This window comes from Mycteria americana, chromosome 1 (assembly GCF_035582795.1).
Source record: "Mycteria americana isolate JAX WOST 10 ecotype Jacksonville Zoo and Gardens chromosome 1, USCA_MyAme_1.0, whole genome shotgun sequence".
Taxonomy (NCBI): domain Eukaryota; kingdom Metazoa; phylum Chordata; class Aves; order Ciconiiformes; family Ciconiidae; genus Mycteria; species Mycteria americana.
In genome coordinates, this window is record NC_134365.1 from 222,930,282 (window position 1) to 222,956,983 (window position 26,702).

At 56.4% G+C, this 26,702-nt stretch overlaps 1 protein-coding gene across 6 annotated transcripts in view; it reads right to left on the minus strand.

Moving 5' to 3' along the window:
• Nucleotides 1–443: 443 nt before the first annotated feature.
• Nucleotides 444–26,702, minus strand: part of DCHS1 (dachsous cadherin-related 1) — a 91,507-nt gene continuing 65,248 nt past the window's right edge. For 5 of the 6 annotated variants that reach the window (XM_075491473.1, XM_075491478.1, XM_075491474.1 and 2 more), the window contains 16 exons: nt 25,427–26,446; nt 25,032–25,219; nt 20,034–20,130; nt 19,696–19,853; nt 16,785–17,619; nt 16,240–16,479; nt 15,649–15,774; nt 15,142–15,351; nt 13,694–14,557; nt 13,113–13,226; nt 9,375–9,586; nt 9,039–9,193; nt 7,568–7,698; nt 6,765–7,051; nt 5,766–5,904; nt 444–5,502 (listed from right to left, as the gene is read on the minus strand). In XM_075491473.1, coding sequence (XP_075347588.1) covers nt 2,888–5,502; nt 5,766–5,904; nt 6,765–7,051; nt 7,568–7,698; nt 9,039–9,193; nt 9,375–9,586; nt 13,113–13,226; nt 13,694–14,557; nt 15,142–15,351; nt 15,649–15,774; nt 16,240–16,479; nt 16,785–17,619; nt 19,696–19,853; nt 20,034–20,130; nt 25,032–25,219; nt 25,427–26,446 — 7,391 coding nt within the window. In that variant the 3' untranslated portion in view covers nt 444–2,887. The remainder of the gene's footprint in view (nt 5,503–5,765; nt 5,905–6,764; nt 7,052–7,567; nt 7,699–9,038; nt 9,194–9,374; nt 9,587–13,112; nt 13,227–13,693; nt 14,558–15,141; nt 15,352–15,648; nt 15,775–16,239; nt 16,480–16,784; nt 17,620–19,695; nt 19,854–20,033; nt 20,131–25,031; nt 25,220–25,426; nt 26,447–26,702) is intronic. The other variant, XM_075491477.1, reaches the window with a different exon arrangement.

The following is a 26,702-nucleotide window of genomic DNA, read 5'->3' on the forward strand; positions in this document are numbered from 1 at the left end:
CCTCAGGTCTGTCTCCTGCCTGCCACCCCTGCTGGTGCTTCTCCCCAGCACCCAGCGGGGCCACGGTGCCAGCACAATGCAAGCCCAGAGCAGCAGTGATGATGTCCATCTCTGTACAAACAAGTGTGGTTTATTAAGGCATTTCTTTGAGAAGTTGGCACTTGGGTCCAGGCTGTGCTGGAACGGCCCAGTGTGCAGGCCGATGAGCAGCGCCCAATACATGCAGCTCAGCGAGACACGATACAAAAGGTACAAACAAAGTAGAAAACAGGAATTGTAGTACAATGTGTAAAAATAAATAACTGGAGGCTCGGCTCCTGGCTGGGCTCAGCAGCCCATGGCTGTGTCCCCACACCACCCCACCGCCCCGACCAAAGTGGGGCTGCCGTGTGCCCTTCTATGTGGCGTGCAGGGGGGTGACCCGTCTGTGTCCCGTCCCAAACATGCAGGGGGGTGACCCGTCTGTGTCCCGTCCCAAACATGCAGGGGGGAGCAGGGCTGCTTGGCCACCCTGGCCTGCGCAGGGCTCAGGGAGCACATGGCACCCTTGGCGTGCTCCCCACAGTGCCCATGAGCAGGACAGCCCATGAGCAGGACAGGAGAGAAGGGACAAGGGGTGCCTGCCCCAAGAGCCTCCATGGGCTGTCCCTGTGTTGAGTGAGGCAGAACCTATCCTCCCCTCCCAGAGCCTCCTTGGGTCCTCTGTGGTTCCCAGGCAGTGCAGGCATGGCCTTGCAGCCCCCTTGGTGCCACCATTGCTGCTGCAGATCCCTGTCCTGTGTTGCTGCCTTGGGCCCAGGACAGCTACCAGGGCTGCTGGCACCAGGGACCCACTCCCGTGTGCATTGTGGGGACCAGGGTGCAGCACTGTGCCTGCGGCGTGGGGACACCCACAGTACAGGCTGGGCTGGGACCTGTGGCACAAAGGGGGAGGTTTAGGGCTGAGACAATGACAGAGATCGGGCTGCAGTCAGAGATGGTTCTTAGTGGGAAATGGGGAGGAAGTGGGCAAAAGTGACGGGTTTTGGCTGCTGTGATAAAACATTTGGGGCTAGGGTTGCAGCCATGGTGCTGACATGCTTCGGGCTGAGGCTACAGAGTGGGTCTAGGAAGAGTGCGATAGGAAGGAAATTCCCCCAGACCCCCTTCTCAGATGGCTGGGTGTCCTCCCTGACACCACAAACATGCTCACGCCCAGGCTGACTGTATATTTATGGCCGCCACGGTGCTCCACGTGCCCTGTTCCTGGCCCTCACTCTGCACCCATGTCTGTGTGTGGGTCACAGTGACCATGAGCATCCAGGGCCGCAGTGCCAGGCCCTAGGACTGCACTCCCAGGGCACAGGGCCATGCGATGTGTGCCTGCTCCACCATGAGCAGCCATGGGCTGTGGGGCGAGCACTGGGTGGGGGCTGTCCCCAGTGAGCATGACACCAGCTGCGAGGCCGGCTGTGTGAGTGGTGCTGGAGTGAGGATGGGGACCAGCCCCATTGAAGTGTGGCTCTATCCCATGCTTACAACATGGCATGAGCATGGCGTGGTGCAGAGCAGCCCCTGCACAGAGGGCTGGGGCCGAGGGGCTGGGGGTTCTGGCACCTACCCACATTTTGGAGGTGTCCCTGGTGGCCCACACTGTCCTGGTGAGCATGTTGCACTGCAGGGCCCTGGGGGAGGCCAGCTGCCCAGTGTCCCACCCAGTGGCTGTAAGATAACATGGTGGCTGCCACCATGCCAGCTTCAAGCCATGTGGCTTCTTGGGGCACCCCCTCCCACCTGCTCCCCTGCAGCGGCAGGCTGGCCACTAGGCCTGGGGGCAGATAGAGCGGGAGGAGGTCACTGGCTTGTGTTGCTGAGCAGCCACATTGCTCCCTTTCCTGGGGCCAGGCTGTCTCGGGGACAGCTCTGCTGCAGCTCTTAAGCTGCTGCTCCTGCCAGCCCCACCGCACAGCCTGCCTGGTGCCTGGGCAGTGTCCATGTCCAGTGCCCCAGCCAGCCCACAGCCCAGACAGGTACCTGGCTGGGGGAGCAGCTTCTCCAGGAATGGGGCTCCCATGCTGAGCAGGGCACCTGCCTCCCAGCCCAGGCCCTGAGGAACAGGGCTCTCCAGCAGATCTGGGAAGGAGATCCCTTAAAAGGCTCACATGCAGTGGTGGGAGGTGGAAGGGCTCGAGAGACCCCAAAGGATCCCCTTTCCCCCCACCAGCCATGGATAGGCAAGCAGAAAGCGGGCACTGCCTTCTCCTCCCACTCCAGCTTGGCCTGGGATGGGTCTTCCCTCACTGTCAGGAAGCAGGTTCAGCCATCCCCGTCCCCGCAGGCAGCATGGGCAGTCTGGCAGGCTGCTGTAGTTGTGCCTGCTGAGCAGTGCATCCCTGCCCTGGTAGCATTCCTCCCCAGCCCTGTGAGCTCCTGCAGGGAAGGGGCCAGCGGGGATGGCTCAGTGTCCTGCTGCACCCAGGCTGCTGCGTGGCTTGGGTAAGTGGCCAGGGAAGGGCAGGGTCTGCAGTCTGCAGTACCCCAGCCCAGCAGGGCAGGGAGCACCCGTCTGCTCCCAGCCTCTCTCAGAGCACAGAGTACCATGAAGCACCATCCTGCCAGGCGCCGATCTGAGACACCATGAGCAGTACAAGGAACCATCGCCCTGGGGTGCTGGCAGTAGGATCAGCAGTCCATAGGGCATCAAAACCAGCACTGAATCTGCCAGACCATGGGGAGTGACAGGAGCCAGCAGCCCCAAAGGACACAGGAACCCACAGCCCATGGGGGCCCTGGGCCAGGCAAGGTGCTGGGAGAGCAGGATTAGCACCCATGCAGAGCAGCCCTGGGCTTGGCCCCGCTCCTGACTCCACGGCTGCGGGGTGGGGCAGAGGAGTCCACGGGCCCAGGTCTAAATCCTGAGCTCGGCCTCCTCGGGGGGCTCCAGCGAGTGCTCGGCACTGATGGCGGAGGCAGAAGGCCCCTGTGAGATGCCAAAGGGCGAGACCACGGGGGAGCGGGCGGCCAGCGGGGACAGCGAGGGGGAGAAGCTGGGTGACATGGCTGAGGACGAGATGGAGCCCTCATGGCTGATGGGTGAGCGGCGCAGGGATGATGGGTGGGGGAAGGTCCTGCCCGCCGGTGGCTTGGGGGGCACAGACTTGGCACCCGGGTGGGCCACTGAGGTGATGAGGGGTGGAGGGTCGATGCGGGGCTTGGGCTCTGCCTTGGGCTTGGTCGGGAAGGGCTTGCGCAGGGAGCTCTCATCCTTGAGGCGGGCAATCTCTGTGAAGACGCTGGCCAGCGGCTGGAACTGGGGGCACCAGTTCAGCAGGTAATCCCAGTTGTAGCTGCCGCGGAGCTCCTCATCACTGGCCACGATGGCGGTGAGCGAGCCCTCCACAGAGGGCTTGCCATCCTCCGGGAAGGCATAGTCCTGGGGCTGGGAGGAGACGCTGAGGCCACAGCGTACGCCGAGGAAGGCGCTGCCTCCCCCATCCTCGCGGTACAGCTGCGGGGGAGGACCTGGCAGCAGCAGCCCGGAGCCCTTCTTGCTCTTGAACCACTGGGTGCTCTCCAGGGCAGCTGGCTCGCAGGAGATGTCGGAGAGCTGGTCGGCGTCTTGCTGGATGCCGGAGTCAGGGCCGCGGGCAGAGATGTGCTCCTGCATGGAGGATGTGATGCTGGCCACGCGTGGGTACTCGTTGATCATCCGGATCTCATCGTCCTCAGCGGCTTCGGCGGAGCCTCGGCCGCTGGAGTGCGAGGGGTCCAGCGAGCCGCCCCGCGTGTAGGGCCCTGCCGGCTCACCGCCATACCCCGGCAGGGCCTGGTGGTAAATGTGCTCACTCCCGGGAAGCGCCGGCTCCTCGCGGCCAAGCTTCTGCAGGGAGCCGCTCTGCACGCGGCCCAGTGGCCCATCCCCCTCTGGCTTCTCGCGGCCCCGGCGGTGACGAGAGCGGACCAGTGCCAGCACAATGGCCACAGCAGCCAGCACCACCACAACCCCCAGCGAGGCAGCCACGGCTACCAGCAGCAGGTTGAGGTCCGGAGCAAGGCCGAAGGAGGTGTGCGTGACGTCGATGGTGACCTGCGCAGAGGCCGAACGGGAGGCAGGCAGGGGGCTGCGCGCCTGCACCTCCAGGCTCATCTCGCGTGGCTCCCTCTTGGCGCGCCCGGCCCCGGCCTGGGGCTGGCTGTCCACACGCAGGTAGATGGTGCCTGTGGTTTGGTTGATGGCAAAGTACGGTGAGGGCTTTGCCAGGGAGTACAGTACGACGCCGTCAGCCCCCTCGTCCTCATCTGTTGCCAGCACCCGCCCAATGCTCTGCCCTTTGCGGGCGCCCTCAGGGACCTCGAAGTTGAAGGAGGGGCTCAGGAAGATGGGATCATATTCATCCTCCCCTGTCACCAGCACCCGCACGGTCACCGTGGCAGAGGCATTGCCAGCATCAGTGGCCCTGACTAGGAGCTGGAAGGCTTTGGCTCGTTCGTAGTCAAAGGTAAGTCGGGAGCGCAGCTCCCCAGAGCTGCTGTTGACGGAGAAGGCATCCCGGCCCTCCGCCATGCCGGGCTCCCCCACTGGCTGCTCCAGCACTGTGTACCGCAGTTCCCCAAAGACACCAGTGTCTGCGTCAATGGCACGCAGTGTGGTGACCAGTGTGCCAGGAGGCAGGTTCTCCCGCATGCTGGCACTCAGGACCTCCACCGGGAAGTACGGCTTGTTATCGTTGACGTCCTTCACCTCAATGGTTACAGGTACCAGCGCAAAGTGCCCGCCTGGCACATCTGTGGCCTGCACCACGAGTGCGTGCAGTGCCTGGGCCTCCCGGTCCAGGGGCCGAGCCAGGCACAGGGCCCCCGTGCTCTCGTGAAGCTGGAAGAGCCCATGCTGGTCACCTGAGCTGATGGTGTAGTGAACGTGGCCGCGAGGCCCTGAGTCAGCATCATGGGCCACCACGCGCAGCAGCTCTGTGCCAGGGGGTGCGCTCTCACTCACTGCTGTGCGGTACTCGGCTCGGGTGAACACGGGTGGGTTGTCGTTGACATCCCGCACGGTGATGAGCACAGGCACCGTGGTGCTGCGCTGTGGCAGGCCCCGGTCCGAGGCCGCCACAGTGAGGTTGTAGACTGGGATGGCCTCAAAGTCTAAAGGCTCCACAAGCACCAAGGCACCCTGCATGCGGAGATGCCCCCCGGCCCAGGCCACCCGGCTCTCCACCTGGAAGGCATTGCCGCCATTGCCACTGACGATGGTGTAGTCGAAGCCAGCATTCTCCCGGGAGAGGTCGGCGTCACCTGCCTCTAGTGTCAGCACGGTGGTTCCTGGGCGTAGGTCCTCAGGGACGCTGGCATTGTAGCGTGACACCTGGAAGCTGGGGCTGTGGTCATTCACATCCAGCACCTGGAGCTGCACTGTGGCCCAGGATGAGAGGCTGGGAGAGCCACAGTCACGGGCCTCCACCACCAGGTCCAGGGTGGGCTGGCTGGCGTTGAATTCCACTTGCCGGATGGTGAAGAGGGTCCCTGTGAGGGCACAAAGCCAGAGTCAGCATGGGGGCCAACAGGGAGCTGGAAAGAGTGTTAGGGTTATTCGCTGGAGGAACAGGCATCCAGCACGCTGCAGTGGGAGTGCTCGATGGCCACACCACCATGTCTGCCTCACTGGCCACCCCAGACAGTGACCTGGTGAGGGGCTGAGCCTGGGCCAGCATGGGGGCACCTGCCTCTGCAGGCACTGTCAGAGCAACCCACAAGATGGGCCCCGCACAGCAGCCAGCCCCACGCACCATTGCTGGGGTCGATGGCGATATCAGGGCTGGGCACAGCCAGGTGGAAGGTGACATCCCCGTTGCTCCCCGAGTCTGGGTCGGTTGCGCTTACGGTGAGAATGATGCTGCCTGCAGGCGTGTGCTCCGGCAACGTCACCTGGAAGAGGAGGAAGCCCCAGTCAGCACCGGGTCTCCCATGCAGGCACCTGTTCCCCCTTGCCTGTAGCTAGCCAGCAGGGCTGGGAGAAGGTCTGAGGCTGGCCAGGGCAGCAATAGCCAAGGTAGCCCAGCTCATTGCTGGCCAGGGCCTTCCCCACCTCTGCACCAGGGCCACGGCTGGCACACTGAGGGGGCCTGGCCCACATGCACAGCTCCTAGCCTTGTTAGTGTGACTCCCAACCAGCTTCAGCATCCAGTTACCGATCCTTTTCTCTACTTTGCTCTGCTGTTCTGAAGAACTCTTAATAGCTGATATTTTCTCCACAAAAGGTATTTTACACAAATCAAAACAGCTCTTGTCTTTTTGGTGTGCCAAACAGCAGGTAGACAGTTCCATTGGTCTGTGCTCACAACCTTCAAGCATTTCTGTGGCTTTCCAGCTTCTTGCATCTCTGGTCCAGAGATGCAGCACATTGCACAAGTCAGCTTTCATCCAGTGATCTGCCTATGGGGCCCCAGGCCAGGTCTCGCCAGAAACACTTGTCCAGGTTGTGACCCATCTCCCACCACTTCTAGCCTTCCCATTGTTCCCACCTATTCCAGCATGCAGCTATGCAGGCCTGCAGTTGCTGATCCCAGTGCTACGTGCCTGGTTTCAGCTTCCTGTCCACGCCACAATGACAGCACAAAGGGTGTCAGGATGTGGATGGGAGCCCAGGAAGAGAGGGGCCAGGATGGGTTCATACCCATCCTCAAGGGGGTCTCTGTGCCTCGTAAGGCCAGATGAGCCAGGCAGGAGCAGCAGAGGGGCTTGTGCAGGATGGCCCACACTGCCTGGCACACCTGTGTGCACAGTACCTGATAGAAGCCCTGGCTGAAAGTCGGTGCATTGTCATTCACATCCTCCACAACGACGGTGAGGTTGGCCTCGGTCTCATGGCGGGTGTCAGAGGCACGCAGGGTGAGGATGTAGTGGCTGCGCTGTTCGTAGTCCAGTGGCCCTGTCAGGGCAATGCGTCCCCCATACCGTAGCACACTGAATGTGCCCACGGCATCACCATCCAGCATGAGCGTGTAGGAGAGCGTGGGGCCTGAATCCACATCATTTCCGGTCAGCTGGGCTATCTGGGTGCCCAGCAGCGTGTCTGTGGAGAGGCGAGGCATGAGCAAGCAGCCCCATCTCCTCGGAGAAGACCTGGCTCACGTGGTGGGAAACCAGCTCAGTCCAGAGCCTGAGCACCGGGGACAAGGGGAAGATGCTAGGGGCGAAGGGGAAGGTGTTGAAGGAGCTAGGCAGGGCAGGTCAAGGCTGGCACAGGCACAGGGCACACAGGGCGAGGGCAGAGAGTAGGCAGGGCAGGTGTGTGCAGCCAGAGAGCCTACAGTGCGGGCAGGGGCCAGGGATGAGTTGGGAATTCAGCTGGTTCCCTCAGGACACAGCTGCAGCATAGGGTCTGTACAACCCCCAGCCCCAGGCTGTCACAGACGGGGCAGTGCTGAAGAGCTCAGGAGGAGCTCAGCCAGTGGGTCAGCACAAGCCAGCCCTTGGCAAGGGAATGGACAGGCCTCTCTGGAGGCTTCTCCTCGACCCACAGGTGTCCATCACGCCTCAGCTCTTGCCATTGGTGATGCATTACCTCATGGGGCTGAGCTGCACTTACTCTCTGGGACCCGCACCTCCCAGGGAAACGGGATGGTGGGGCTATTGTCATTGATGTCCATCACCACAACAGTCAGCGTGGCAGAGCCCACAAGAGGCGGCGTCCCTCTGTCCATTGCTGTTACCACCAAACTGTAGGCAAGCACAAAGGCACAGCACAAGGTTCACAGACATGTGGCCATATTTGTGAGGTAACAATGCATGCATGCACAGCATCTGGAACCTGTCGGGGAGGTACTGCATGTGTGCACAGGGTTGGAGTGTGTACATGTGGTAATGGAACTGCGCACAGCATCTGGAGTGTCTGGGGCAATGGATATGTGCAGAGCATCTGGAGTGCATGTGTGGGGCAGTGGATGTGTGTACATTGAGAGTATGGTGGGGCAGGGCAGCAGATGGATGCGCATCTGAGAGGCATGTTTGGAGGGCAGTGGGTTTGTGTCCAGCACCTGGAACATACGAGCAGCCAGTGAATGTGGGCACAAGTGTTTGGAGCATGTAGTGGGCAGTGGATTCATGCACAGCCCTGGCATGGGCACATGGGACAAAAGGTGCATGCATGGCTGGAGGCTTTTGCAAGGGGAGGTAGTGGATGCACCCGTAGCATTTTCAGTCTGTGCAAGGGGCAGGTGTCTAGAATGTATGTGGGAGGTGATGCAGGCAGAGCATGTTGTGGGGTGCAGGGAGACAGGCATTTGGAGCATATCTGGGTGTTGGGGAATGCATGGAGCCTCTTTGTGGAATGGTGATGGGTATGTGAATGGAATGAATGCCCTAGGCCTTCCCATGCCTGGGAAGAGGGGAGAGAGACATGTAGCCATTGGAGCATGCATACGGGGAAGAGAACATAGCCTAGGTGGGGTGGCAGAAGTTGTTCCTTGCATCTGAACCATGCATGTGTAAAAGAGTAGGGGAAGACTTAAACTCATTGTGTGTAGTGTTTGCCATTATCTTATATACATGTGGCTAGACTGGCTGGATGATGTCTAGAGTGTGTGCACATGGTGAGGGGCCCAGAGGACCTGTGCTGAATGCAGGAGGACTTGCAAGAGGGTTCAGGGCAGTGCACAGTGCCTGGAGTGTGTGTGTGTGTGGCAGGGCAGAATAATGCAATGTGTGGGAGTGGGAAGGGACTGAGCATATGTGGTCTGGATTAAGCAGGCAGGAAAGGGAATGGATGCAGTCACTGAGAAGAGTCCACTGCCCCCCTCACAGTCGTCTCAGATTTGCAGAGACCAGTCTGAACAGAGCAGTGACTCATCTCATGGCCATCTGTCATGCCTTTGATACCATTTGCTCCCTGTGTCAACACTAAGCCTAAGTTCCTGCTGTTTGGCAAAAACTTTTTACAGACAGGGCTGAGGGCTTTGGGCAGCACCAAGTAGCGGAGTATCCTGCGCACCCTTGGGGATGCTGCTCCACAGCTATGCCCCTCTCATATCTGTGGCACAAGTTAGTCTGGCTCTACTCACCGGGTCTGGGACCAGATCTCCCTGTCCAGGATGGCGGCAGTAGTGATAGTGCCAGTCTGAGGATCGATGTGGTACAAGCCTGTCATTGGCAGGGACTGGTTGATGGCATAAGTCACCTGCCCATTTGCTCCCTGATCCAGATCATCTGCCAGGACCTGCAAAGCCACATGAGAGATTCAGCAGTGCAGTTGTGGAGCCCTGCAAACCACAGCCCACCAAGGCTAGATCTATCCATAGGTGCCAGCCCCAGGCCCATGGCACAGCCCCCCACCCCCTCACCCTAGCAGAGAGGCAGGCCATGGGCCCGGATGTCCCTGTTTGTGCCCCCAGTGATACCTGGATGACTGGTGAGTCATAGCTCTGTGACTCCCAGATGAATGCCACGTAGTTCTGCAGCTGGAAGCGTGGCAAGTTGTCATTCACATCTTGCAGGTTAAGGTTTATGGCCATAAAGCCAAAGGAAGCTGCTGTCTCTGCCTGGACCACAAGGCGCAGCCGGGGGCTGGCCTCGAAATCCAGGCTGCTGGAATCCTGAACTGAGATGGCACCTGGGAGCAGGGAAACAGCAGGATGGGGTGGGTGAAGAGGGGGTGGGTGATGCACCAGCACATCCATCCCCCATCTTCTCTTTTGTTCCCTTGCACTCAGTCCACCCCTCTGCTCATCCATCCATTCTCAAATAGACACAACAAACACACTGAGCTCTTCTGAGCCCTCTCCAAACTGACAGCCTTCTCATCAGTCCCAGTGAGCTGCCCTCAGTGATAAATCCTGCACCTTGCTCAGGACAGACAGCTTCTGCTTACGTTAAAGCATGCAGTAGTCCTCCCACTATGGAGACACCATCTGAGGTATGGCCACTTTAAAAAAGAACTGCTCCATGTCAAGCCCCATACTGCTACACAAGCTCATCAAGCTCCAAGCCAAAGTCACCTAACTGCAGCTATTAGTCTAGGTCAGATCCTTACAAAGATGCTGTAGGAGCTGCCAGCAGTTCTCCCGCTAGAGCTCTGAAGACAGACATCCATTCTTATCCTCCTGAGCCACTGTGCACCTGGGCTTTTGTAATGACAAGGTATTGCTGTCCCACCCAAGAAGATGGAGGGCATCCAAAAAGATACACTAAAATGACTGGCAGCATTCCTACAGGCATGCATTCAAATGTAATGAGGAGGAACTGTGCTCCTGTGGCTGAATTCCTGCCTTGGGGAGTCCTGCAGAGCCTCACTCTCTCTGCAGCCTGTTTCAGCATCTACATGCAACGACCAGGTGAACTGGTCAGGCAATAGGGATGCAGTTATCAGGCACCTAGAACAGCTATGTGGCCTTGGACAAGCTTAGCTTCTGCGTAAGAGCTCTGCTGCCAGCTTTGCATGATAACATGAGTTCCAATGCACACAGCTGAAACCATTCCATACGTCCAGGAATGGAAAACACAGATTACAGCTACCAGCATGGTGGCCTGGTTTGGAGAACGGCTATCTTTAGGTGCTGCCTCAGGGACCAGACACAATTGGTCAGGGTGCCACCCTGTCAGCCTCTCTTTCATGGACATAGCAGCTTTGGCCCAGCTCCATAACTATAATATGCTCACTTCTAAACTGCAGCTTCAGACAGACACACTCCTATGGCAGTGTGCGAAGGCTGCTCCTTCACAGGCAGCAATCCCTGGGACTGAGAGCATGCAGGGGAGCCCTGGGCACAGCACAGTCAAAGATCTCTGTGAGCCTGACTGGGGTTTTAATACACCTGCCCATTGACTCTGGGTTTCAGGAACTGCAGAGTAGCAACTCCTGAGCTCAGTTTGGGGTTGGGGGTTACTCTGTTTGGGTGCTGGCATGCACCAGGTGACAGAGGAATTGCGGTCAGGCTGTGCACATGGCTTCATTGCAAGGTGGGATCAGGCCCTCTGGGACAGTCAGGCTGCAGGCAGTCCTGTGGGGGCAGCTCAGCGTGGTGCTGGCTGGCTGCCATGATGCAAGGCTGCAGCAGGAAGCCTGCAGCTGCAGCTCAGGTTCCTCAGGACTCAGTGGGGCCATGCCCCAATGGGGGCTGGGACTCCCTTCATGAGATACAGTGTGCTGGTCTGTCCTCTCCACACTGCTCCCAGTGCCCATGCTGTGGCTTGCTTGCAGCAGCAGCACAGTGCAGTGAGTGGCTCGCACTGACATCAGGGTGCTGAGGAACCTGTATGGCAGCTGAGGGGATGCGTGGTGACAGTGCGCTGCCATGGGCACTGTGATTTCAGATGGGTACTTGTGCATGGCTGAGCATTTCCTGCTATGCCCATGGGCGACTTGCAGTGGCCAGTACTTAATCATGGTGCCAACGGATTGCATGCTGTGCCATACCATGGGTGGCTCACAAGGACAAGCACAGCGGCCATAGGCTGCAGAGGGCACAAGCACAGTGTCAAAAAGATCTCTGTTAGCCTGGGATCCTGTCCCAAACCCAACCATCTAGCAGGCACAAGAGAATGGGGTTTTAACAAGAAGTTCCAGCTTGATGTCTGGGCTCCGAGGACTGATTTTCTCATATCACAGAATCATAGAATAGTTTGGGTTGGAAGAGACCTTTAAAGGTTATCTAGTCCAACCCCCCACCTCCAATAAGCAGGGACATCTTCTGCTAGATCAGGTTGCTCAGAGCCCCATCTAACCTGACCTTGAATGTTTCCAGGAATGGGGCACCTACCACCTCTCTGGACAACCTGTTCCAGTGTTTCACCACCCTCATTGTAAAAAATTTCTTCCTTATATCTAGTCTGAATCTACCCCCTTTTAGTTTAAAACCATTACCCCTTGTCCTATCACTACAGGCCCTGCTAAAAACTTTGTCCCGTCTTTCTTATAAGCCCCCTTTAAGTATTGAAAGGCCGCAATAAGGTCTCCCCAGAGCCTTCTCTTCTCCAGGCTGAACAACCCCAACTCTCTCAGCCTTTCTTCATAGGAGAGGTGTTCCAGCCCTCTGATCATTTCTGTGGCCCTCCTCTGGACCCACTCTAACAGGTCCATGTCTTTCCTGTGCTGAGGACTCCAGAGCTGGATGCAGTGCTCCAGGTGGGGTCTCACCAGAGCAGAGTAATCACCTCCCTTGACCTGCTGGCCATGCTTCTTTTGATGCAGCCCAGGATACGGTTGGCTTTCTGGGCTGCAAGTGCACATTGCCAGCTCACGTCCAGTTTTTCATCCACCAGTACCCCCAAGTCCTTCTCCACAGGACTGCTCTCAATCCCGTCATCCCCCAGCCTGTATTGATACCGGGGGCTGTGATAGCCCAGTCTCTTCCAAACTACAGGGCAAGCACCACCCTCACAGCAAGGCATCCTTCACCCTACCCTCAGCCAGGCTTTCCCTGATGCCAAGGGAAGCGCAGCCCTTCAAAGGCTGCCCTTTGAAGCATGTGGTGCAAACAATGCCAGCTTTCCCAGTGTCCCTGGGCAGCACCCGGCAACCTGCCTCACTGCTCTGCCTGGGTTATCAGCCACCCACAAGCACCACTGATATGTTCAGCACCTGCTGATGGCTCAGGGAAGAGCCTGGTGCAGAGGGCGGGCTCCCTTAAAATGCCCACTGGACAGTGAGTGGTTCCCCATTTATTGTCACCTTTGGGACTGCACAGAGACAGTCACAAATCCACAGCAGTGCTGCAGTCACAGCAGCTTCATGCACACCAGAGAATAAAGCACAGCAGTTCAGGTGCCTGGCTCTGAGGCCCCAACATAGGACGTGTCATTTGGCTGAACTTGCCATCTAAGGCAGCTGCTGCACCCAGATTGCATCTTAGTGATGGTGCTGGCCTCTGCTAACTCCTGAACTGGGCCTAGGAGTTTTTGGGGAAAGTCCAGTTAGGAGGGACCAAAATTGTGCTGGGAGCTGTGCTAACAACCTCTGGACAATGACAGGTTAGTGTCCACGTCCAAATACTAACGCTATTTCATTTACTGGTATAGAGGTGTGGACTGTGTTCCTGTGCCTTTTGGGGGGCTCTGAGCCTTGTCATAGCTGAGCAGGCATTGTCAGAGCACAGGTGGCCTCCCACTTGCTGCCTCCCCAGGCGGTCTTGGTGCTGTACCTGAACTGGGCTGGATAAGGAAAGCATTCTTCTCGTTGCCGCTGACGATGCTGTACGTGATGCGCCCAGAAGAGCCTCCCGTGTGCATAGCTTGGATGCTTGCCACGGCAGTGCCTGTAAGAGAGTGAAACAGTGTGAAGGGGCAGCAGAGTCTTGGGGCAGGTGGCAGAAAGGGTCAGGGTGGTGTGTGGGCAGCACACGCTGTACCACAGGAACACAGCTCTGCCAGAGGAAGTGAGATCTAATGGTAACTTTGGGCTGGGAGCCAGGATTCATGGGCCTGTCCATGGCCCCTCTATGGTCTCACTGTGACCCCTGGAGACCTTCCAGGAGCAACTGGGCACCTGTGACTGCCTACAGTGACCTGAACACCCTGAGGCAAACCCACAGGGATTACCACCCTGGGCACCAGTCAGACCCTGCAGTCCCTTGGGTCTACGCAAAGCATAATGGGGCTTCCCAAGGCCCTGCAGTGCTCCCTGACTTGAGTTTCCCCAGCTTTGCCAGCCCAGCACCCACCTCCCCTCCTGCCCTGTCCCATTTCATCCCAGCACTTGCTGGTCACTCTGCCCAGCTGATACCTGGGGCAGCATTTTCTGGCAGGGCCACATCACTGGTGCTCCGGGGAAAGCGCAGCCCCCGGTAGGGCTCTTCCTGCAAATGGATCACCACCACACCGGTAGAGGAGAGTGCCGGTTGCCCCAGGTCTGTGGCCAGGATGAAGAGCGTCCGCTGGCGCTGGCTGAGTGAGCCCAGGGGCTGCAGCAGTTGGATATCCCCTGTGTAGGAGTTGATTGCGAAGGCAGAGTTGGGGGTGGCAAGGCGATACAGGATGGAGGCATTGGCACCTGCATCCCTGTCCTCTGCCCTCATGGTGGCCACAACCTGCTTGAGCGGTGTATGGCGGGACAAGTTGACAGTGAGTGGGCTGTGCAGGAAGGCAGGGGCGTGGTCATTGACATCTCGCACCGTGACTGTGACACGCACAGCTGCGCTCTTGGGCTCCCATGGTGCTGAGTCCACAGCCTTGGCCAGGAAGCTGTAACTGGGGTGGCGTTCCCGGTCCAGCGGCTGGGCACTTCTGATGCGCCCACTCTGCGGCTCGACCTGGAACATGCCAAGTGACTCATTGCCCAGGTAATAAGAGACCTGCCCATTGGTGCCCTCGTCAGGGTCCTCAGCCACCAGCTGCAGCACCAGGGCACCAACAGGCAAGTCCTCTGGCACCTCCACCACATAGGTGGCCTGAGCAAAACCAGGTGCGTTGTCATTTAGGTCCAACACCCGCACATTCACCGACATGGTGGCACTGCGTGGGGGGGTGCCGTGGTCTTGCACCACCACTGTGAGGCTGTAGGAAGCAACTTGCTCCCGGTCAAGGGCACGTGCAGTGGAGAGGACACCGGAGACTGGGTCTAGGCTGAAATCCTGCCGAGGGTCTCCATCTGGAAAAGAAGAGAGGGAATAACAAGACAGGATGTCTATAACTGGTACAAGGAAGGACCTGCTCTATGCTGCCTAGAGAGGACAGCATGAAGTCCATCCCAGTGTGGCCTGGCAGGGAGGGTAGAGTGAGCTGTTCTCTGTAAGGCCCCAGTGGGATTGAACCTCCTTGGTCCAGCTGTGTGTGTGTGTAAGAACTGGCTCCAACAGCTTACAGGCCAGTGTTGCTGCCACAGGGAGCCCCCAGATAATGCATGGTGTGATAACAACAAAGAGATCTCACTTAGCAACCTGTAAATTCAACAGGTCAGAGCAGCCAAGAGAGGTATGGAACTAGTCCAAGCCTGGGGAACCAGACAAGAGCCTGGGGAATGAGGAAGTGCAGCCTGTCCAGATCTTGGGGTGCTCTTTACGGGGGGCAGAGAAGCTGGAGGGCTGAGAAGTGGCATGTGGTTTGGAGCAGGAGAGAACTGAAGTGGAACAGGAACTGCCACAGGTGATGTTTTCAAGAGCCACGGGCAACCCAGGGTGAACTGCCCTTACCTACTGCCAAGAAAGAAGCTACAGATCTCCCTGTGCGCCTCACCTGCCACGTGGTATTCCAAGCGCCCGTTCTCGCCTCCATCAGGATCGGTGGCCCGCAGGGTGTAGAGTGCCACGCAGCTTTGGTTCTCAGGGACCTCCACAGAGCAGGACTCACTCTCTAGGTGTGGTGCATGGTCATTCTCATCCCCTACTGTTATCCGCACAGTTGCCTTGGAGAGGTTGGGGGGCAGGCCACCATCCCGTGCATAGACTGCAGGAACACAGCAAGAGCACTGCAGGCTACCCTGCTGACTGGGCGCTACTATCAAGCCTGTCATATGCAAACGCCCAGACAATCACAGGGGCAGCCAGGCATGGGATCACTGGCACTCCTGCATGCTCAAACCACTCAACAACCCTGCATGCCCCACAAACCCCCATCACTTCCCATGGCCTGCCCTCCCTGCAATACTGCCCTATCCCAGCAGTGGGGAGCACTCATCTGCCTCCCCTGTGCTCCCTACCGCCATGCCTGCTGCACCCCTCTCATGCACCAGCACAGCCCTACCCATCAGCACGTGTTGCTCCTGCTCCTCGCGATCCAGGCCATGTGTGGTGACAATAAGACCCGTCTGTGGGTGGATGGAGAACGGCCCCCCAGAGAGACCCCCATAGGACACCTGCCCATTGGCACCTGCAGGGAGGAACATGGTTTGAGGGCAGCCCAGCAGCAACCCCAGGAGCCTCTCATTTGGCTCACAGCCCTGCACCTCCCTCCTCCCAGGCTTCCCACCCAGGGGTCACACAGGCTGCGGGACAGGATGATCTCCCTCCATGGCAAGTAAAGCTGGGGCAGAGATGTGTGGTGGAGGGAGGTCCCAGCCCAGCTTGTGGAAGGGCAGATGGGCCAAGGAACCTCCAAGGAATAAAGGCCATTGTCTTGGGGAGCAGAGGGAATCACAGTCCCTGTTCATTCTCAGCTTCTCCCAGGATTCAGCCCATCTCTCGTCTCTGGGCCAGGTGATGATCCTTCCCTCCACGGTCAGCCAGGCTCTCCAAACCAGGTGGGAGGGAGCAGAGTTCACCCAGTCCTGGGTGCTGCATCTCCAGAAGGGCCCCTGACCAAACTGGGCAGCTCACCCTCGCCCTGCATCCTCACCCAGGTCCCGGTCTGTGGCCAGCACCTGCAGCACAGGACTGCCAGCTGGCAAGTTCTCCATGATGTATGCTTCATACTCAGGTTTCTCAAAAGTGGGAGCCTCATCATTGACATCCAGCACCAGCACGGACAATAGCTGTGTGGCAGAGCGGCGTGGGAAACCATGATCCATGGCCACCACAGTCAGGTTGTGCTGCACCACCTCCTCCCGGTTCAGGGCCCGCACAATGGAGAGCGCGCCTGCAGACACAGGGAGAGGGGTGAGCTGGGACCGCGCAGCACCAGGGCCGACTGTTCCCAGGACAGAGTATCACAAGGCTGCAGGCACTGGGGTGAGCCAGGGACAGACAGGTCTCAAGAGTATCATGCCAACCAGGTGCTATGTTCGGGGCTCTCCACACCCCGCAAGTCTCCCTCCGCCGGGTTTCCCAGCTCACGCCCTCCTCCTGTGCACCATGCTACATCCCCATGTATCCCTGCACCCTCCTCAGCCCCAGCGTTCCCAGTGTCCCTGCCGTCCACCCTGCATCCTCCTGGGCCCTCACCAGTGCTGGGGTTAAGGTGGAAGCGGCCGTCATTGTTGCCTGCTCGCAACGAGTAGCTCACACGCCCGTTCTCTCCCAAATCGTTGTCCTGGGCCACCACATGCAGTGCCACAAACCCCGTTGGCTGGTCCTCCATGACGCTGACAGCAGCAGGTGAGAGGAACACGGGCGCGTTGTCATTCTCATCAGTCACAAACACACGGGCTGTGACAGCTGCCGAGCGGCGCTGGCTGATGTTGCGGGCCTGGTCCGTGGCCTCCACCACCAAGAGGAAGGAGGCAGCAGCCTCCCGGTCAAGGCCTTGCCGAAGGGTCAGCAGCCCCGAGCGGCTGTCAAGCTGGAAGGGAGCCCCGGGGGGCTCCTGGTGCAGCAGGGTGTAGCGCACCTGGCTATTGGGACCCACACCATCCCCATCCAGTGCCTGGAAAGTGAAGATGGACGAGCCAGCCTGGGCATTCTCGGGCACCACGATGGTGATGGGGTCTTCAGGGAAGGTGGGCGCCTGGTCATTGCAGTCCTGCACATGGATCTGTACCAGCACCAGTCGGCTGGAGGGATAGCCATGCTGCATGTCCTCAGCACTCACCTGAAGCATGTGCCGTGCCCCAGCTTCATAGTCCAACTCCCGGGCAGCGTAAATCTCCCCTGTCACACTGTCAACCACAAAGGTGCCATCCCCACCACCTCCTACCACTGTGTAGGTCAGCTGTCCTCGTGCAGGGGCATCTGGGGGTGCCACTGAGCCGATCACAGACCCCGGCTTGATCCCCTCGAGAGGGTGCAGGGTCAGCACAGTGGCGTCAGGCCGCGGCAGCACCCGGGAGGATGGCAGTACCTGTGAGGAGAGGCAGCAGTGAGGGGCACGTGCCAAGCTGCTGTGTGCCAGGAGGTCCTATCAGGGAGCCAGTGGAGAGGGGGACATGGGGCCTGCAGAGAGCAGGTGTCAGGAGGCAAAGTCTCAGCTCTTGTGGCCTAGCAGATGAATAGCAACCTGAAAAACATACTGAGAATAAGTGTGGGTTTGATGGGGTGAGAGACGAGCTTCACTTGGGGAGCTAGGGTAGGTAAGGACAGACAGAGCTGCTGACTAGGCAGAGAAGGCTCATGGGGGACCTTACTAAGTATATCAATACCTGAAGGGAAGGTGCAAAGAGGATGGAGCCAGGCTCTTCCCAGTGGTGCCCAGTGCCAGGACCAGAGGCAATGGGCACAAGCTGAAACACAGGAGGTTGCCTCTGAACAACAGGAAACACTTTTCACTGTGAGGATGGCCAAGCACTGGCACAGATTGCCCAGGGAGGTAGTGGAGTTTCCATCCTTGGAGACAGTGAAAAGCCACCTGGACATGGTCCTGGGCAACTGGCTCTGGGTGGCCCTGCTTGAGCAGGGTGGTTGGACAAGATGACCTCCAGAGGTGCCTTCCCACCTCAACCATTCTGTGAGTCTGTGATCCTGTGATTGTGTTACATACTGCAAAGGCAACAGACACCAGCAGAAACAATTCTGCAAAACATAAGCCAGAGTGGGCAAGAAGAGAGGTAACACTCATCCAGATGAGAGGTACAGAGAAGAAAGATAAGCCAGTATGACCCAAAGATAAATAAATACTATCACTACTTTTATTAAAGATACTGAAATTAATTTGGGGATGAGGTGCACCTGTGGATGGGAGAGAGGATGCATGAAAAGCAATAGTGTTATCTGAAGGGAAAACGTGTTGAAAAACTCAGTGCACTCATGTCAAGGACCTGGGGAAAAAGAGAATACAGCAAAACTGTCAGCCCAGAGGGGTATCAAAACTAGTGACTGTCAAGCAAATAGCTACATTATTGGGATGCAAACAAGCACTTCAGGGACAACCAGCCTGCCAGCCTGGCCTCAACACTTTGAAGGCTGTAGAACAACTTTAATGACAAGAACAGTTACAGACATGGCATAAAAAGGAAATGGTATAAAACGTATTGTGGAATGGCTAAAGGCAGTGTGCCAGGCTAACACAGTGCTTCTCTCCTCAAGGTCAAGGAAACACAGTGTATTTAACTCGCCTGGGTTTTAGCTGGGCACTGATGCAGTAGCACATGGGAAATCACACATTAAACTGGGGAAAGGCACAGTATGAGTATGGCTGTGTGACAGAAAGGACTAAAAGACTGACTGGCTCAAGGAGAGTGATTAGCAGGCCTTTGCAGAGATGGCTCTTGGTGCTGACATTTACTTTTGAGAGGTGCAAGGGCAAAAGAAAGCTGAGTACGTTATGAACTTGCTGATGATGTTAGAGGGCACTGCCAGCACAGAGAAGCAGCAGAACGTCAAACAAGGAGAGTCAAATGACCTTGGGAACTGCAAGAACAGAGACAGGAAGATGTGAAAAGGTGTACTGTGAAAGTGCCTTGAGTGGGGGGAAACCAGAGTCTCTGCTGTAAAAGGAAGCTCATTACTAACAACAGAGAAAGGACTTGGCTGTCTGGGCCAATACACCAGACAGTGAGTACCGAAGTTATACAGACATGAAGAACACCCTGCGTGTCAGGAACACTGTTTTCAGTAGATGCTGGGAAGAATTGTCTCTGTGCAGGGGACCTCTAAGGTCTGCTCTGCAACAGCATATCTAGGACAGGGTTGGCTGTCCAAGTCTGGAAAAGACAGAACTGCTTACTATTAATGCTGTTGACCACTTTACAAATGAGAACATGCACAGTAGCAGACAGACCCATCCCTTCCCATCCCAGGTTCTTCGCACAGATTTTAGGGCTGGATCAACAGCTGAGCAAGGGCAGAGGGTGCCTTGGGATGAAGGTGGTGGAGGGTGAGAAGGTAGGGAGGAAGGCTGCCAAGTAGCTGGATGGCGTCCTCCAAGAGGCGAGTGATGGGTAGATGGTGCAGGGACAAGAGTTGCTGGGGTGCTGGATACCTGAATGCGAATGATGGCTGACGTACTGCGAGGCACTGCACCCCGGTCACTGGCTGTCACAGTGAAGATGTACTCAGCACGATCAGACCGGCGTAGAACTGTGGCAGTCCGCAACTCTCCAGTAGCCATGTGCAGTGTGAAACGCTCTGCCCAGGCTCCTGCAGAAAGAAAGTGAAATGCTGCAGGGAGTGGTAGAGAGGAGGGAGGGCAGGGAGCAGGCTGGGATGGAGGAGGGAGCGTGGTGTGGCAGGGCTTGGGCAGTGGGCACCCATCTGCCCACAAGGGTGATGGCTGCAAGGCAGAGAGCAGCATCAATTAGTCAGTTCTGCAGCTCATACCTATCAGTGAGTAGATGATGGTCCCATTCTCACCCTCGTCAGGGTCCTTGGCTTGCAGCGAGGCAACTAGAAGTCCCGATGGCTTTTCTTCCAGCACCTGCAGCACAGCCCAGGGAGCAGCTGAGTGGCACAGGGCACCCTTCAGACTACCCCCACAAACACCTGAGCATGGCACAGGATCTGTACCTTCCTACACCAGCCCTGCACCTCACCCAAGGCACAGACTCCCCCTGGCAAGACCCACAGGCTGTGCCTGAGGCTGGACAACATCGAGAAGTCTGCAGCAAAGCTGGCAAAGGGAGTTTCTGCCTTGCTAGCCCTCCTCCCATTCTGCCCTGTTTAACAACCAGCTTAGCAGTGTTGGAGCATGTTGGAGCAGTGAGCTGCAGGGTGATGGGAGGAAACTATTTCACCCATGTTACATCTAAAGCCTCTACAGCTAGGAAAATCCAGGGCTCCATGACAGTCCTGGTTCTCTCTGCCCCCCCAACAATCCCCTTCAGCTGCATATGCAAAGGTGTGAGCACTGACAGGCTCAGAGGCCAGTCACCCTGGCAATGGAAGGTGGTTTCCTCAGTTCCCACCAGCCAGCCCAGGGAGGTTTGCGATCTCTGGAAATGCAGCTGGCAGTTCTTCCTGGGCTTGGACACCTGGACTTTTAGGGCTTTTCCCTTCTTATGTTCCCAGTTAGCACTGCCGACTGCCTGTCTGTAGGCACTTAAGACCACCATTTTATGCCAGTGCATCACAGTACCATCAAGACATTACGCACGTGCTCAGTTAACCCCATATTCTGAGGTGAGTTACCAGCTTCCTGACAGGGACCGCATGTAACAGCATTGCATGCAAGCACCTTTCCTGGATAGCTATGGAAATGGATGCATCCCCATTACTGCCCCTCACCACCTGTCAGTTTTTGGGAGTACCCTCAGCAAACAACCCATGCCTGCAGACCTGTCTCTCCTTCCAGCACAGATTCCTTGCCCCTACCCAAACGTCACTGGTAGAGCAGATTCCCCACTTGGCACAGACTCTGCAGTCCCTTCCACACCAGCAGACATCAAATTCACATCCTGAGGTCACAGACCTCAAATTCACATCCTATCAGCACATCCCACAGCACAAATCATCCTCTGAGATCCAGCTGTGCTAGGTGATCTCTGTGTGGTACCACTTTAATGTGTTTATGAAAAAGACAAGTTGAATCCGAGCAAGAATCCAAGGAAGGAGGCTGCAAGCTCCTGAGAGGAGGCAAGTGTTAATGCTGTTGCACAAGCTGCTGGCACCATGCTGGTGGCGCTTGGGAGGGGAGACCAGAGGAGCTGGACTTGTTTAGCCAGGCCAAGCAGTGATGTGACTGCACTCTGTAAACACTGGGGAGAGGGGAGGGAAATTCCAAGGAGAGAGAAGAGCTATTTAAGCAAAAACACGATATTGGCACAAGAACAAATGAGTATAAAGTGGTCAGAAATTAGTTTAGGCTGGCAATTAAGAGACGGTTTCTAACTACCAGATCAAGGAATCTGGAACAGCATTTCACAGCAGTGATGGAGGCAGAAGATCTTCTAAATATAGCTTGGCTGTTTTTGAAAAGGAGTGTCTGCGTGGACACCTCTGAGTGGGGCCATGCTTAGGAGGCCCCCTCCAATCCCTCCTCTATAACAGGCTGGGGCAGGGCCTGCCCCCCATGCTTATCGTCCCTTATCGCCCTCAACCAGGATACAAGGGGCTCCTGCTTTGCGTGCATGGTCACACTCCTCTTCCACAAGGAATCAAACTCCATCTGAGGAAAGCAGTGACTTAGCAGAGGAGTTAAATGAGCAGCGTCCACACAGGCTCCACATACAAATGCCATTTCAGATGCACAAAAAGAGGAATAAACAGCAATAGAATTGGTCTTGCCTCTGCAAAAACCCCAGCCTTAGTAAAATTGCTACCAGGAAGGCTTGTCTGGGTCTGATGTCCACCTTCCAAGAAGGTTGTTGCAAATACCAGCTTGGCATAGCTCTGACAGTGGCTGGCAGTGGATATATAGAGAAGATGCAAGAAATAGGGTACGTATGGAATAATCCTCCTGTGAAACCTTCCCTGCTTCCAGCAGTCTGTGGCTAAGTCAATTCCTGAGCCACAGATCATATTTTTGTTCAACAGCCTTTGATGGATTTTTTTTCTTTCCATGAATTCATCTAATTTTGAACCCATGCAACTTTTAGCAATGATTTCACAATTTAATTATGTTCTACATGAAAAAGTACTGCCTTTGTTTACTTTAAACCTGCTGCCTGGTCATTTCTTATGAAGCTGCCTAGGTCTTGTATTGTGAAAAAAGCAACTTCTAATTTCCCCATGACTTTCTCTGTGCCATTCACTGCACACCTCTGTTATATTCCTGCAGTTTCTTCCATGCCAAAGAATGTTCAAGTATTTTCTTTCTGCATGGAAACCATTATCTACTGGAGATCACATTAACATCCTTTTCTGAACCTTTTCTAGTACTACTGCTTATTTAGTGGAATGGAGGCAGGGCAGAGACCATGTGCAGAATTTGAGATGTAGGGTAATGATGTTTTCTTTCATTCTCTGTTCCTTTTCTAATAAAACTCAGCATTTGATTTGCCTTTTTGACTGCAGCTGAGCCCTGAGCTGACATTTTCACAAAGCATTCATGGCAATGCCCCAATCTTCTCCCTCAAGTAGCCAATTCAGAGCCCACCACTGTGTAAGTGAAATTCATATTGCTTTTTGCCATGTGTATCACTTTCCAGTTAGCAACAGTGAATTTCATCTCCCATCTTCTTTCCTAACTGAACAGTAAAATGAGATCCTTCTACAGTTCTCCACAGGGAGCCCTCGCCTTTATTACTATGAACAGACCAGTAACATCAACAAACAGTCACCTCTTCTGGAGGGTATATGATGGGAAAATGCTAAATAGCAAGGATACCAGCACCAGTCCTAGGCACCCACCAGTGACATCCCCCCTCTGTGGAAACAGGCCACTTCTTCCTTCCCTTTGCTCCCTCTCCCCTTTCCTAGTGATCATTCCCTGGGAGGATCCATTACTACTGCAGTTCCCATGTGAACACCACCTGGTCCTGCCAGTGTTTAACCAACGTGCTTGACAAGCTCATCTCGCAGCCCTACAGTGGGAGATACCCCTCTAGCTGATGCTTAAAGCAAGGTGCTGATACAGAAACCTCCCTCTGCTTTGCCTAATGAACATCGATATGAATACTTCACTGAGCAAGTCTGCAATAAATCACTGAGCTTTGCATTTATCATTCAGTGTTTACTTTTCCCTCCAAGCCTTTCTTCTACACCTAAATCATGATTAACAGTGGCCTCTTCCTGTACTTCACCCTTCTCTACCAGTGTTTCTAGCAGGAGAGGTTCAAACCAAAGTGCCCCAATATTTGTTTAGTTCAAAACTGTCACAGCATTTACCTGCCTTCAGGACCCTAAATCTGTCCCAGCCTTGCTCTGTCTCCTGAAAGATGCTTTTGTGGTACCTTTGTATGAGAAGAGACCTCCTAAGCTCTAGCAGGACAATCCCAGCATTTCATGCCCCCAAACACTGGAATCAACTGCAGAGCCTGCTGTGCAAGTGTGTTGCGGGTCTCCCCGCACAGGAGACAGGACACTCAGCAGACTGCAGACACAGAGCGTGAGCAATGCCATTTGGCAGAGCCTGTTCAGCCACAGTCTCAGCAATGCCATGGCTAGCTGGTCCCTGACCTGCAGGAGTGACTTAAAGGCCAGAGCCTTGCTCAGAGAGAGGACAAGACTAACTTTGCCTTCCTCTGCCTCCACCAGGCCCTGAGAGATGCCTTCATCCAGGCTAAGCTTTGCCAGACAGCTTTGCAAGCAGAGAGTGCCAGCTGGACATGCAAGAAGAAGGCTGAGCAAGGGATGGCTGTGACCTAGAACAGGAAGGGAAAAAGTATTGAACAGGGAAGGCCTGACTGGAGTTGCAGAGTGTCCCCAGGGTCCTGTGCTGTTGGCCACCCAGGTGTGGCAGTGACCTGCCAATACAGTCCTGCCTGCTCTGACCTGCCTCTGGTGTGTGGCTCAGGCAGGACCTGTGACAGAGAAAGGCTGCCATCACCATGATGTTTTAAACCCAGCACAGTGCAAGTGGCTTTGAGCACGCTGCCTGAAGTGCAGCAACATGCAGAGCAAGCACATCCTTTCAGTTGCAGGTTCTCCCCACTCCGTGCAGAGGAGATGAGGATAGGGCCTCAGTTGCCCATCCTGCTCTGTTGCTGCTAGCTCAGCCAGCTCCAGCGAGCCCTCAGCACATGTGCCACTCCACAGGGGCCACAGCAGAGCAGATGCAGCCAGCTGGGGGGTGGGGATAGAGGGTTGGTCCTCACCCACTTCTGCTGAGCAACAGAGAGATAACTTCGTCTGCAGCACACTCAGTGCCCGGGTGACCGCTGCCACCACACAGTGCTGAGAGGGAAAGCTCGGCTGGGACCCATAGCAGATTCTCAGAAAACCCTTGTGACTGCAAAGTCCAGCTGGGCAGTGCTTCCTTGACCTCCCAAAAAGCTGAGTGGCTATACCAAAAGTCCTGAGACCTAGAAGTTGATGGCACCCCATGCCTCCCTGCTCTCCCTGCTCAAGTGTTTTACCCCTGGCCCTGCTGGGTCAGGTTTAGGGCTTCCTTTTGCCTTCCCTCCTTGCAGGCATGTGTGAGCCAAGAGCTTCTGCCTGCTGGTCAGTCCTATTGGTCTCAGAGCCCTCTGCAGTCCTCACCTGCTCTGTGCATAGGGATGTCTGTATTTCCCAAGGACATGCTCATCTTACCACATCTCGATCAGATTTACCAGACTGCCCTGGCTGCTGCATGGATGCATCTTGTGCCTGCTTATCTCCCACCCTGAAACTCTCCTGGGTGCCCCTGCCCACTCCCTTTCCCCCTGCAGAAACGCCTGCCCCCAAACCCAGAGCCTATCACACCCCCGCCTCACCAGGGCTCCAGTCTGCTGCCCCTACCTGCACGGGCAGCTCCTGACCACTGGCCACGTGAAGGAAAGCAGGAGCGTTGTCATTCTCATCCAGCACAGTGACATAGATGGTTCCTGTGGCACTGCGGGGTGGCGCTCCCCCATCCTGCACGATCACCAAGAGCTGGTAGCTGGACTGCTGCTCCCGGTCCAGGCTATGCTTGGTGCTGAGCTCCCCTGTGAGGGAGAAGTGGGGACACAGCTCAGCCCAAAAAACTCTTTAGAGAAGAACCTGTGCTCAGGTATGTTGCTAGGGAGCCCAGCACCGCAGGGGTAGGAAGATGAATATTCTGTTGCGGCACTGGCCTGGCCTGCATCACTTTTGACCTGCCCTGGGCTTTCTCCCCAGCCAGCCCCAGCCTAGGAAGCCAAGAAGTCTCTCACCTGTCTGTGTGTGGATAAGAAAGTTGGGATCGTGCTGGAGCAGGCGGTAGGTGAGCCGGCTGTTCTGCCCAGCATCCCGGTCACTTGCCATTACCCTCCCCACACTGCTACCAGGAGCCTGATTCTCAGGAACAGTGAAGAAGTAACGCTCCTCACTCAGCCGGGGGCTGTTGTCGTTCTCATCAGTGATGCTGATCCGTACAGTGCTGGTGCCTGTTTTCCAGGCTTCCCCCCCTGCACCACTGCCTCCTGCCGAGGCCAGCACTGTGAGCACATACAGGTCCCGTGTCTCCCGGTCCAGTGCACTTTTGACATACAGCCAACCACTCTCAGGCATGATGCCAAAGCTGGCAGCATCCCCATCTGCACGCAAGTGGTAGGTAAGGGTCATGGATTCTGCATCGCGTGCCAGGGCCCGCACCTGCAGGAAGCGGGTGGAGACAGGCACACCTTCCCGCACCTCCACGCGGTAGGTGAGTGTGTCAAAGATAGGCCCATTGTCATGCTCGGCTTGCACATGCACCAGCAGCGTGAACGTGGAGCTGAGCTGGGGAACGCCACTGTCTCGGGCCACAATGGCCAGCCTGTAGGCTGCGCTGGCTTCATATTGCAGGGCTCCGATCAGTCGCACTGCCCCCGATGAGCGCTCCACACTGAAGGTGCCATCACCTCCTGACACCAGCTCAAAATTCACCTGACCGTTGGCACCGCTGTCACGGTCCTCGGCCTGCAAAGTGTACACTGTAGTCCCAGGTTCTGTGGCCTCTGGTAGCAGAATGGAGTCGGAGGGGGCTGGGAACACTGGCACATTGTCATTCACATCTGACACAGAGATTTTTACGCGTGTGTTGCTATAGGCAGGAGGTGAACCACTTCGGGCCTGGACATCCAGAATGAGGACTGCCTGGGACTCATGATCAAGAGGCAGGTTGGTGCGGAGCTGCCCGGAGGCAGAGTCGATAGAAAAGTAGCCATGAGGATCCCCCGAGGAGATGGAATAAAAGATGTCATCAGCATGACCTGTGGACAAGGAAATGAAGACAGGAAGAATGATTTGTGTACCCGACTCACCTCCTCAGCCCCCCACAGACAGCAGAAGGGTTGGGCAGTGCTGTCTGTGGCAGAGTCTGGTCAGGACGTGCACAGTAGTACTGTGTACATGGTGCATGTATGCACAGATGCATGTGCACAAGTGTGTGTACACACGTGTGTAAGCACATGTGTGAGAGCATGCACTGAGTTGACTGAAATCGCATGGGTGCACATTTGGATGTGC